The following is a 14,189-nucleotide window of genomic DNA, read 5'->3' on the forward strand; positions in this document are numbered from 1 at the left end:
CCACGAACAAACCCACCCCTCAAAATCCAACGTCCACGACTCGCGATGAACACGATCCCAGAGACCATTCCCAGAATCGAGCGAGACGTGGCTAACCATTTTCAGTTCCCGGGTTTGTCGCGCGCCATCAATCTTGCGTGTCATCCTATTTAATCTGATACGGGATCGTAATCTCCTATATCGTCGAATTTACACGCAGTTTTTTTCGGGATTACATAACGGTCGAAACACTCTCGACGCGCGCGGTTTGCGTCGAGTCTGATTCGAGGACGTTTCGTATATTGGTGAATGAATGCACGAGTTAGGGAGTTTGAGGAACTTTGAGGCTTGCCGAGAAATTAGAGTCTTTGTTCGGTCAGGGGCAAATCGAAGGAATTAAAATTTTAATTTGGTTCGAACGTTTACCATTCGAGAGTCATCTTCGGCGAGAAAATGTTTGCGATATGAAGAATTGTATGATATGAGAAATTAAGGATAAATTGGAAGCTGATCTGTTGTAAGAATGAGAGTAAAAAAGTGTTGGTGTAAATGGTGGTACAAGACAAAATGGGGAAGGATCGAGTGAAGTTTTTAAAAGTTCTGATTCTAGAAGATAGGAAAAAGTAAACGTGTGTGTAAGGAACATGAATAAAAATATTATAAACCTTGGGGGAACCAATCTTCGATAATTCGCGTTTTTAACAATACGTTTTCTTTTTTTCTTTCGTCAGTATTTGCACCAACATTCTTTATTGCTTGTTCTCAAAGTAGATAGTTTAGTTTTCAATGTATTTTTACTTTTTCCGATTATATTTCGTTAGACTGAACACGACTCGAAATTGAATCAAAACATTCGAAGTAAATTTATATTTATAATTGTGATCGTAATAAACTACGCAGAATGAAATACTTAACAGTTTAGTATCAATATGTTCTTGCAAAGACTATCGATGAATTATGTAGCATTGCTTTGAAACAAATACGCGATTCAATTTTTAGTTATTCCACGTTAAGAAATATTAATATTCGTCGAATTCATAAAATTAGAATTTGTTTTATATACCATCTTGCCCTTGCAACAATATATCTAAATTGTATTATAACGCAGGAAGGAAAGTGATCATTTTTTAAAAAATAAAGTAGTCGTTACAGGGACAAAAGGTTCTACGAATCTAAATCCAAGATCTAATCAATGATCTAAACGTAGAATTCATTTTTGTATCGTATTATACGAACCAATATTACTCCTCTATTTTGGACGAACGTGTTCTACCAAAGGTAGTTTACACAAAGAATATTCGATCCCCTGGATCGATATTATGTAAATCAACGCCCGATCTTGAATCAGCGCACGGTATCAGAGTGTCAAATTATGCTGTCAAACGTGCACCGTTGCCTAATCCGGAATTCACGATGACCGAACATAATCTAGACTTAATCCAGGATCATGTAGAGATCAATTGGCTTCCCACTTTAATCATTAAATCATTGGATCATCCCGGTAAATCCGACTGAAAACCTGATCCAAAATTAACGTTCGCCTCTGCTGGAATTAACCAGACCCGATTCGGAGCATCGTAAACACGGAATCGACATATGTATGTCGTCAAATCGTTGGGCCACATCGTCAAAGCTGACTCGGGATTCTCCGATGTACTGCAATCTAAAACTAATCTGGTACCAACTAGCCAGTTGAATAGAATTCAATTTTACCGCTAAACCATCGGATCATCTTATCGGATGAATCTATCAACATATCCGGAACACACAATCCACGCTCAATCTACCAGCTGATCATCGATTTCAATGTTGGATCATTCTCTGCCTTCGAGGCCGCCCTGTAAGCTGAATTTTATCGAACGAGAAACCTAACTATTCGTTGACGCACCCATTTCTGTTACGTTCTCGCGAATATCTTTCCTTTTTAAATGTTATTAAGCAACGTCAAGTTGGACAGAGAGATCCTTGTTTAGAATACCCACTTAACACATTGCCAATGTCGCGTTTTACGGTTAGAAATATATGTATAAAATTGAAAAATTAGGAGGACCTAGATGAGAGTTAATTTATTTATAGAATCTCGATTAAATATTACTGAATATTTTTCTATCTATTCGTAAGGTTACAGGACCTGGTAATTTGATGTTTCAAAAAAATCCACGATGAATACTATTTTAAAATTTTCAATCCCCATGTTCTACGAATTCTAGAAACTTAACCCTTTGACGTACAGCAACGAGTCTGACTCGTCACAAGATTCTACTGTCAAGTTTCACGATCGTGAGGCATCAAGTCTTGTATATTAAAATCAACACAGTTTCAGATTCATGATGTATAGCTAAAACAAATCTATTCTTTCTCGTGGCCACCCCTTGTACGAACAAATTTAAACAAAATTAAATAGTATAGGTTTGAGAAATTATTTGAAATTAAACTATGCAAATAAATAAAACTATGCTTCTTCGTATAGTTTGCAAAAAGCGTGCAGTTGGCAAAGTGTTAAAAAGGGGTACGCGTAAAATTAAAAACCCCGACCGCCATGGGAATACGTTGAAAGGGTTTTGGCCACAAAAACTTGGAACGTCTCGTGATAGATATGCCCTTTTGTCAGAAATTGTGGACTGAGTCGAAGGGATCAGCAAGACCAGGATTCCCAGCCATCCCTCGGGGGGGCTGAGCGTCGTACCAACCTACGTTGAATCGTACGCAAAAGCATTAATGGAAACGGGGAAGAGAATTATTCGGTAGACTCCGATACATCGTTCGACCGTCTAAAAACATTTACCTCGGTGCTCGAATCGGCTCGTTTCGAGTACGTTTAATTTAATCCTAGAGATTAAACGATCAGCCTCCCCCTCCCTTTCGTTCGACATCGAAACAGCCCGGTGCTGATTAAATTTGTAAAGGGACATTACCTCGGCTCGCGTAACGTGTCGGCGATTATTAAACGTCCGTTGCTGCGTTAACGGGTTAAAGTGAACCATAAACGGGGCCGCAGAACCTGATTACAAAACGTCTTTCAGCTAACCGCCGCGAATATGCAAATGGACGGCCCCTCCGCGAATTCGTGGCCAAAGGTCCCCGCGTATACATCCTGTAAACGGTTTGGTACGTACACAAGAGAGAAGTCTGGAACTCTGGTTCCAAGGGACACCACTAAGACAACCGCTTGTACGTGCAAACCTGCCGGAGGACGTTCAACTGAAATTGGTCTGCGGCTGAACCCGATCTTCCTCGCTGTCGCGAGAGAAGTTCGATAAACGTGCTTCCAGACGCGATGGAATTGTGTACATTGGTGCCAGGCGTGTACGGGCCACGGTTAAATCCTGGCCTTGATTAGTCTTATAAATAAATGAATCCCGTAATTGGAACCCGATTAACCCGCTGGGCGTACGATACTTTAACAAACCGACGCAAAACAAAAGCTTTCCAATGTGAACCGTAGGAACTTTGGAAATAAAACGAAAGCTACGAAAAGTAATCCGGTGCTCGTTGTTTTATTTTTAGAAACGTCCATAACGAATTAACGATATGAAGAAATATAAATTATGATAAAGTAATAGAGAACAATTTAAGATTTTCGTTTTACGAGTATATCGAGTAGATCGTTCAAAATAATGGAATTCTATAAAACGAAAGCTACGAAAAGTAATCCGGGGCTCGTTGTCTTATTTTTAGAAACGTCCATAACGAATTAACGATATGAAGCTATATGAATTAGAATAAAATAACAGAGAACAATTTAAGATTTTCGTTTTATGAGTGTTTCGAGTAGATCGTTCGAAATAATGGAATTCTATAAAACGAAAGCTAAGAAAAGTAATCCGGTGCTCTTGTTTTATTTTTAGGAACGTCCATAACGAATTAACGATATGAAGGAATATGAATTATGAATAATAGAGAACAATTTAAGATTTTTGTTTTATGAGTGTATCAGTATCAAATTAATGGTGGAATTCTAGCAACGATTTTTCAGTACTTTTTCATTAATACCATTCCAACGTTTCTGTAATATTCTCCACGAGTCCTTCTACTTTAAACGCGTTTATCTTCAGAATTTTCTTCCTCTCACAATTTTACTCGCTGCATATTTATTTTAATTTCGTACGAGAGTTGTAAAATGTATAGTAAAGTAGTAACTTGAAAAGACTAAATGTAAGAAAGTAAGATGATAATGTCGCTTCGTAAAACTGTAACCTTAATATGCATTTCCCAAGACAGACCAGAGAATTATGCAATAATATAAACCCAATTTTAAAGAACGATGTTTGAGACCAACAGTTTTTGACGGAATAAATAAGAGACTCGATATAAAAAATAATATATTCCAAGTAAAATCGCATGATAGTAATCGAAACGTCTAACACGTGTATCAAATAATTTAATACGCGCGTAATATCGAAACGCTCAAACGTTATCGAAGTTTACTTTACGATCACCGTTTTAATGGTAAATTAATATTCCCTGAAATTTCAATAAAACCGTTTATCGCGCGAATTATTTGCCCAATTTAAATTCCGGTATACGCGTTACGTTCCCCTGGGCGAAAAATTAAACCGTCGTTAGAGCGCTATGCTCAAGTTGACGCGAGGCAAAAATGTTTCCAAAGAGCGCCGACAGGAATATAAAATCGCTTTCGAATTAACTCTGGCCCCCATCCTGGGGATCGCTGGAAGGGGTTGGAATCCGACGAGAGCCCCGTGCGTTTAATATCAACTTAGATTCACGGGAGCAGAACAAGGGGGGTCGTTTACAGGAGTTCGCGAATTTAAGTGGATTTTGATTAATCTCGAACTTGAGTGCCAGACCGGTTTCTGGACAGTGCATCTAAATCCCAGATTTATTACCGTCCTAACGATAATTCACGATCTCCGCGAACGCATTGTCCGTGGAATCGTCGCGTTTCGTCGTGGAAAAAAGTCGGTGTCTTCGTCGATGGAATCGTTCGATTTAAATAACTTTGCATACCGAGCCACTCGATAGCGATTCTCTCCCAAAAAGTCCAACGAGGACCCTTTTCGATGGACAAATATCATCATTTTTGTCTACTCTCGAATTTCCATCGTACTTCGTACAAGTTAAAGAAATAGTCTGGAAACTCTATCGAATTGTAATTCTCGAAACGATTAAGAAACTCCATTTGACATTTAAATTAAAGCAGTATTAATTAAAATCACTGTCTATCCCCGACAGTCCTCGATGTTACAGGATTCCAATATAACGGGTGCAATGTAAAAACTAGTGGATCTTTTATATATTTTGACAGTAGCAAATCATAATGGAGAAACGTTAAGTTCGTATCCCCTTTCGACGATCGTGCTACGGTGTATAGAACGTGGCGGCGAATTGCAAATTGTGCTGATAAGTCTACCTGTTATACTTTGTTGCCGTGTACGTACATCGAAACGACGTGCTTCCCTTCCCGCCGTTACGAAAACTTTTGAAACAAGCCTCGTAAACTGAATCGGCTAATTGGCGGTCGGTGGACCGCTTACATGGATCGATTCGATCGACCGTGCCAAGCGGTATTGCAGACATAAACACGACCAGACGGCAGCGTTACACCAGTGTGCTGATATAATCGATTAATTCGAAATTAATCAGTTCGGTTAATCCGCGGGACAGACACATTGGGTCAAACGGCAACTTTGGCTAATCAAAATTAACATTTATCCGGAAGCTTCATCGCCATTGAAATCTTACATGATTTTTTTCTGTTAAAAATATTTCATTACTCTTGAAATAAAAATTGAAATCTGAATCACAGGAAATATTTCACTCTGACACCTGAGTAGACACCTAAGATTTTGTCTAAATAAGTGTAAAAAAATAAGAGCAAAATTGAATAGTAATACTTTTATGGAAAATGATAATTTATTTGCATAGTTGCTTCTACTCCTTTTATTTCACTACTCTTGGAATAAAAATTAAAATTTGAATTCTAAGACAGAAATATTTTACTCTGGTAGAGAAAGTTTCCCTGATGGTAGACGAAGAGCAAAATTGAATAATAATAATTTATTTGCATAGTTGCTATCACTCTTTTAAAAGATACGTAACAGTTTTATTTTATCCTGGAAATTAGCTGGATTTCGCGAATAACAATTTGAAATAAATTTAATTTTTGTTGTCCATCAGCGTTTGGCAACTATACCTTCGAACTAGGTTTTTACGTAACTTTATATACGAACAATTTTGATAATATCATTTTCAAAAATAATAGAAAATCAGGAAATCAATATATAAAATTTCAAAAAAAAAATTTTTATACAAATTTCAATTACTAACTTCGGGAATTCCCTCCACGCCATGTATAATATCGAGTACGTCTATTTTTATGAAAAAATATAAAAAAAAAACCAGGTTGGATTCATCCAGTTACAGATACACCTCAGGATAATTGGATTTAAAATTTTCTGAGCGCAATGTGCAGTTCCTCGAATACTATTTCCGTATCCATCGAAGGTCTCGATGGGCTATTATGTATCGTTATTACGAATCAAACGGCAAAAAACTGTGGCTCGTTATAAAAGTATCGGTACTAGAAACGAATGTCAAATACGTGCTGTGCGTGATTGATCTGGTATAAAAATGGTTCGATACGAAATAATGCTTTATTACTCGACGTCGATAACGTCTATACGGTACCGAACCGTTCGCCAATTATATTTCATCGGTCGACTTATCGTTCGAATATTTCGAAAATATAGAAATTGCCGTCGGTGAAAGAAAGGATTGCAACGGAAGTGCCTTTACGATCGTATCGCCGGGAGCGTAACAATTTTACGAGCTACTTTTTACGAGCGCCCCTCGAAACTCCCAACTATACGCGGACGGCCGACCACGTAGAGAAATCTCCGCACGCTTTTAGAACGTCATTATTTATTTGACGCGTTCATTCACTCATTTGGCCTCGCGGTACACCGAGTGGCCCGTTTTCATCTCTCCGCCCCATTGTTTCCGTAAACTGTTTGTTGTTCGATGAAAAGTTCTTTCTTTCTGATTAAGAGCGTTTCCTGAACATTTCGACACCCTGTTTTCGATAAAATTATATGTATCGTCTGGTGCTACAATTGCAAACTCAAACGATAGAAATAATTAAATTATTTCTAGGTGGTCTGCTGACCCCAGACTTGTGTCAAATTATAGTGATAAAAATTAATGATGAAAGCGTGTTGGGTCGAACGATTACTAATCTATTTTTTCCAGAAGAATCACTGGAATATCAATTAATGAATCCTCACTGTTTGATGGTATACAATATTATTAAAATAAACTGATTAACCTGTACTAATAACGAACAATTATACGGAATAAAGCAGTTGATCGAAACGTCCAATTATCCTTATTTGTACAGTTAATAATAAATTAAATTAAACATTGTTTTATTATGTATAATTGTCTGTGCATCCAGGGCCGTTCCAAGAAACAATTTTCACGCGTGTGCTTACGCTTCGATTATAACATATCTATACAAGCAAAAGTAGGATGTCTGAACCTAGTGAAAGATTTTCAAAATTTTTATCTGTTTATTTGTAACAAACAGGACTATTTTATTTTTGTTCCTCTTGAAATTTAAGATGCAATGATAGTGAATGATATTCGTTTGAAAGGGATAGGGAAGAGTTGTGTTTACAACGAAAAAAGGTTTCGAATTTTTCGTACGACAAATAATTCCAATAGAGTGGAGAGACGAATCCCGAATCTCTCTATGCACTTGACGAATGCGATAAACAAATAAACGAGTTAAATTACAAGCGTCGAAAGGAATCGAACGCGTCACTGGACACGTTTTTGCTTGCAACAGCGTGCTTTCGCTTCTGACCGTAGATTTATGTTTCACCTGTTCCTCTGTAGGCCTTGTCATTGCATGCGAATGATGGAGTCTTGGTACGATAACTCGAGCGTAGTATGAAACATGCCTAGATGAAGCACAGCTTTTCTTTTCACCGCTAACGACGACCACTTCAACGACAGTCACGATGGGCGCCATATTGATTTTAGTTTCAACCCCGCCACGATAGATTTTAAGGTTCGAATCTTTGAGAGAATGTAATTAAATAAAAATCGACTTTTGCAACTGGTTGGACGACTTAATAAATTCCGTAGGATTCGAAAGTTACGTCTAAAGATTCGTGAAAAGAAGAAAAACGATCGCGTAAGAACCTACGATACTTTTCTTTTCGAGGTACAATCACCTTGGATTATAATCTGAATTATGCTAGACGATTTCGAGCAACCGTGTCGTGTGCAAACTCCTCAAGAATGGGAGGAATGCATAAGCAATGCATAGAATGCAATTGCAAATCAGCAGGGAGCGTTCAGACACGTTCGATAGTCAATGATATGCAGCGCGTCGATACTATAATCGGATCAAACACACTTGACAATTCAAGGATTTCTTGAGTGTAATTCACGCCAGATTTCCAAATTACGTAATGAAACTATTTCTAATTGATTACGACATTTATTTTCATTTTAATTCGATTGAAATTATTTTATAACTCAATTGTGTATCTATTCGTAACACATTGGAAAGTCTGTTTTCATTTCAATTTAATAGAAATTATTTGTATCTCTATTTATAATTGACTATTAAATTGTCATTTTAATTTAATGGGAAGCTACTTCTTCATAGGTTTGAATTACGTTTGATCCAACTATAATGTGTAATTATTTGTATCTTTATTTACAATTGATTATAAAACCTATTTTCAATTTAGTTTAATAAAAAGCTACTTCTTCGTATCTTTGAACAGCCAATTACGTTTGATCCAGCTATAATGTGTAATTATTTGTATCTTTATTTACAATTGATTATAAAACCTATTTTCAATTTAGTTTAATAGAAAGTTCTTCGTAGCTTTGAATTACGTTTGATCCAACTATAGTGTGTGTATATTTTCGTAAAGAACGCAGGGAAATTGTCTAATTAATAAAGTATAAGCTCCAAATGAATAGCCAACCACTATTAACGACCGTTTTTAGACGATGAAACGCATTTTAAATTTCAATTAAACAGTAAACTGAGTATGGACGGAGAAGAGAAAACGAAAAAGCGTACGGCTGGTAAAAATATCGAGGCAGTCCTTTCGCGTTCGAAAGCGCATTTAATTTTAACGCAAGCTTCGTGAACGTTGCGGCACGAAAGGCATAAACCGAATCGAGCCGCGCGCGGGATTGAAAAATGTATGTTCCCCGTCGAGATTGCTCGATATATCCTCGAATGAACCGTTAAACGTCCAGCGTGCAATATTTAAACGATGCACGCGACACGGATAAAGTTAAAATTTATCCCCGCCCGGCCATTCTCCCCCCTCAGTTATGGCGGTTTCCTTATTCCGACCAGGCGACTGTCCATAACACCGTCGCGACCGGAAACGACAATCAGCCAGCGATGATTTCATTTACATAATTCTCGTTGGCTAAATACGAAACTCGCTGGACCATAATTAATCAGCCCGGGGAGCTCGTTTATTATCGAGATATTAATCCATTATTACCTACAATGCGCCCGTGAACGTAAATCAAGTTGCCAATCGAAATTGCACGAACAAATAAATCGCGATCGAGCGAAATAGGGTGCTTCGATCTTTTCTTTGTCTCTGAAAATTGTTTTAAAACTCCGGTGAATAGGTAATTTTTATAAACGAAAACTTGTGATGTGTTTGGACATTCAGAAATATTCAGTGACTGTTTCTATAACGTGCAATTATGTCCCTTTACGTAGAATTGATGAAACCGCAACAAAAACAAAAATGAATAGGGTGCATCGATCTTTTCTTTATCTCTGAAAATTGTTTTAAAACTTTGGTGAATAGGTAATTTTTATAAAGGAAAAAACTCGTGATGTCGTTGCAAAGGTATTCAGTGACTCTTTCTGTAACGCACAATTACATCCTAACTTGACGTAAAATTGATGTAACCGAAACAAAAATAAAAATGAAGCCCCCTAAAATACGCTTGCCTTGCAAAAATTAAAACGAAAGAATATCAGTAAATAAATGACGTAGAAAACTGAAAGATGTATGAAAGAGAATGTGTATACCGTCGATATGTGTGTTCGTTTGTGTTGTCGCCTCGAGTCTGGGTCCCACACATCCCGAACATGTTTCGATTCCCACGGAAAGCGAAACCGTAGAAAAGAAAAAAAATGCATCGCTCAGCGATAAAACGTGTTCACCCAAATAACGCAAAGACAAGAAATCAAGCCTCGCGAACCCCTGATCCACGAAATCCCTTTCAATGGAAGCCTCCCAAAGGGAAATCCTCGCGAGATCAGCATCCTTTCAACGATCAAATCCCAATCTCCTTGGGAGTCGAAGGAGGACTCAAAGCATTTACTGCGATTTCTAGCTCTGACGCCGGTGATGCTGTCGTTGTCCGGGCCACTGCTCGGCGCAGTGGTCGGCGCAACAGCGGGTCTTCTACTGGTGATCTTCGTGATAGTCCTCGCGGTGAGATTACGCTATCGACCAAGGCCCCAGGAGGACAAGGACTCTCACGACGACGGCGGCATGGCGAACCTGGCTGCGTCCGGAACCGGCAGTTCCTCTCCACGTGATAAATCGTCGACCTTGCCTCTCAACTCCGACAGCATCGAGAGCTTCGAGAAGGACCCCGATATAATTCCTCACGCTAATGGTAGGTAATTTAACGAGCATCTGGTACGTTGCCCGGGCTCGCGCCACGACCAAACCTTCACCCTTTAACCCTTTATAACCCAAATTGTATTTCACTTTTTACACGATAGACAGTTATGGTCAACGAATTTTTTGACACCTATTTAAATCGAGGACCTCCACTGTTATAACCGGTAACTAAATACTCCAGGGAAGCCTTTCGATACCTAAATGCCTTTAATGTTTCGGACTTCTGAGTTGCAATGCAAGAAAATTTACTATATAAGCTTAAAGATTCTAAAAAATAATGACTTTCATGTAAATATCATTAAAGTTAATAGGCACCAAAAGTGAACAATTTTATTCCATATTTAATTTAAATCAAGTCAAGTTAAATTAAATTAAATTTAATATATCCGTTTATATATTTCCTAAATTCAATGTTATCGTAAATGAAACTTGAATCAAGCTGTAATACATGTTATATCTGTGTGAAGAGTTAAGTTACACTTAATACATCTGTCCACCATAACTTTGAATGTTTATTTTGCTGTCTATCGCTCGAAAGCGAAGATTGCTCTGTAATTATCGTGCAATACTTTCGTACCTTGCGTTTGTTGCGCCCTAATCACGAAAAAGAGGCAAATTATACCGTGTGCCCCTATAAAATGGTTACTTAACGTATCTCGCCTATTTACGCGCAATTATGTAAAATATTAGTGCTCGTTACCGTGGACCAAATTACTTCGAAACGTATTCACACGATAATTATTGCCACGGATCGTTAAATATTCCGATTATGCCGAAAAGCTTTCGAGAATCGCGCGAAACGAAGTTATTCAACGTTATTTGCATGAGACTGAGTACAACCTTCGTCGCTCGCGGTGCATTTAATGAAGAATAAAGTGACTTGATTAACTTCGGACAGGTTCGTCAGTGATAGAACTTCTCGGGCGGACTCCGCCGTACCGAAAGAATTAATGTAAAGGTATTTTACAGTAGCTGATATCTTGGTGGAGCGGAGAAGAAACCGGATAAAAAGAAATGGCGGCAATTAGCTCGTTAGGTGCTACCAGAATACCCTCTTTTAAAAGATTCTGTTTCCTTCGGTTTCGTTCCTCTGATATTTCCGAGAATTTGCCAGCAGCTTTGTCTGCTAACGAGATCGCAACGAAGCAGCCATAAATTCGGTTTGGAAAATCAACAGTAGAGAGTCAAAGAAGAAGAATTTTAGGAGCAAAAGTTTCTAAACAGACTTTCGTTTGTTCAACCAAACGCGAAATGGAAACTGAAAAACCCCCAAAATTGATTATTATTCCCTTGCGTGTTACATGTCGACAATTAAATTTATTTCTATATAAACATTTCTACACTTTGTGTATTACTTAATTAACTCCTACTATACGTTTTATTTATAAAAATGTAGCAGCCAGATCATTAAAGAAACAAAAGATTTTTCTTTTACATCTGGGAAAAATTTGAATGGGAAATTCTGGAGGCCAAAATAAGACGAAAATCAAGAATACCAATTTGTTAATTGACCCTTCATTAAAAAGTTATTAACGTTTAGTTCCATACCGACTGGAAAATTTTTCAGCGAAATTAAAAAATTTCAAATCATTCTAAAAAAATTATTTTTAGTTGTGGGTGACAGTTTCGATCATTTTTGATGAATAGACATACCCCTGAAATCCTACACACTTTCGAGAAAAAAATTCACTTAGATGGACAAATTTTAACAATGATTTTGTTAATAACATTTTTATAACGAGACCGCAATCAACAAATTGGTATTCTTGATTTTCGTCTTATTTTGGCCTCTAGAATCTCTCATTAAAATTTTTCCCCAAGGTGGCCGAACACCCAGCATATTCTGTAAAGGCGAACTCGACAAAAATATAAATAATAAAGGCAAAGAATTTTTTGTTAAGTTATTACTTACAAGGCCTTGTTGCTTTCATTTACAATTTACAATATACACCATGTAACTAACAATATTAACTCGTGAAAAAAAGAAACTAGAGACTTGTTGAGAGAAAGAGCTTGCTAACTAAAGGGTTAAAGGACCAATTGCTTTGACGTTACGTAAACAAACGACGAGAAAATTCTTACGAATAACCGTGAAACGGTTAACAATCATCTTGAACCGTTTTTCCGCAGAAAATTCTTACGCGGAACTGTGCAAGGGTACTTCACCGCGCTACGTTTTACACCAGCCACGAACGGACGCAAGTACTTTTACCAATGTCAATAACGTGAGTACGAATTGCATTAATTGAATTGCGCCGGCGTTCTCCGACGAGCGTGCCATACGTGCCGGGTAAAAACGAAAAAAGAAACACGCTTAAGAAGAAAAAAAAAAAACGAAAACTTTGAAGGATGACTCTCGTAACTTTTAAACTTCCTTTTCTTTTTACTACTCGTTAGAGATACGCTTTTTCCTCGAGCACATTTTCCGTTCCCCGACGATTTTTACAACGCGTCTGTGTATCACAATTAACATCAATTTTCTATAAAAAAAAGACGTCCACCTTTTACTCTTGAAATAAAATTTCCCCGGTTTCCGTTTCGAATTTCAAAGTTACGAGATCCCACCCTCGCGAATGGATTTACAACATCCACGTTCCGTGTAATTGCTAGCTACTTAGACGTTCTTGCTGCGTTACAGGGATCTGAGCTAACGTACGCCGAGCTGACACTCCGAAGCAACCGACGAATACCGCCTAATTGTTATCAGCCGGTACAGGTACCCAATATTCAACGTCCTCAACTGCTACCCATGTCGACTCTGACACGCAGGCAGCCAATCCAGGAACCGACGATTTACGCGCAAGTCGCCAGTCATTCCAAGCCGATTTATGTGCCACCACCGCATCCGTACATGAGTCGTACCAGCGACGAAACCACGGCAGAAACTCCATTAATCGGACACGACAATAAGGTGACAACAAATACACGAACGTTGTGTTTATACGGCGTGCAATCGTTGTTGCACTCGTAGCGTGAGTAATTTACAGTTTAAAGTGGGCCATGAACTTTCTAGTAAACACTGCTAGATGGCAACTAACTTCAACCCTATTCCCCCGATATTAACCCCTACTCGACGTTTTCTACGCCCTGGAATCTGGCAAATTTCATTCACAAATAACTAATACAAATTTCATTGTACGTACGTTTTATTTATAATTTTATAAATTAAAATCTAGTAACGGAAACAATCTGATTAGCAAAACTGTGGGTAAAACTAGTTTAAAAAATAGTAGAGGATTTTCCTTTCGTTCGATCCTCGATAGTAAAGGATTTTATAACCAATATTCTGATAAACAAAGCTGCGGGAAAAGCCAGTTTAAAAATTAGAATTTCTTTCGTTCGATCCTCGAATAGAGTGTTTAAAGGTTTTTTAGGGAAGAATGTACATTTAAATATGTTTCTCGTTTACAGATCACCACGATCAGCCACTCGGGCAGCTCACTGTGGCGCACCGACACGCCACCAACCTCGAACGCACCAACGACATGATTCTAAGAACGCTCGATCTAGATCGACGCAACATTTCGCTCTTAAACGTTTCTCGACGCACCCGTTAAT

General features: G+C 38.0%; 1 protein-coding gene across 1 annotated transcript in view; it reads left to right on the forward strand.

The window, feature by feature from the left end:
- The window catches only part of LOC122400690 (nephrin-like), a 109,696-nt gene extending 95,518 nt beyond the window's left edge, over positions 1-14,178 (forward strand). The window contains exons 13-16 of the mRNA XM_043402273.1: positions 10,336-10,623; positions 12,762-12,856; positions 13,270-13,542; positions 14,043-14,178. Coding sequence (XP_043258208.1) covers positions 10,336-10,623; positions 12,762-12,856; positions 13,270-13,542; positions 14,043-14,120 — 734 coding nt within the window. The 3' untranslated portion in view covers positions 14,121-14,178. The remainder of the gene's footprint in view (positions 1-10,335; positions 10,624-12,761; positions 12,857-13,269; positions 13,543-14,042) is intronic.
- The last annotated feature ends 11 nt before the right edge of the window (positions 14,179-14,189 follow it).

The sequence above is a fragment of the Colletes gigas genome, unplaced genomic scaffold (assembly GCF_013123115.1).
Source record: "Colletes gigas isolate AHSC1104 unplaced genomic scaffold, ASM1312311v1 Colletes_gigas_Sc00019, whole genome shotgun sequence".
NCBI classification, from domain to species: domain Eukaryota; kingdom Metazoa; phylum Arthropoda; class Insecta; order Hymenoptera; family Colletidae; genus Colletes; species Colletes gigas.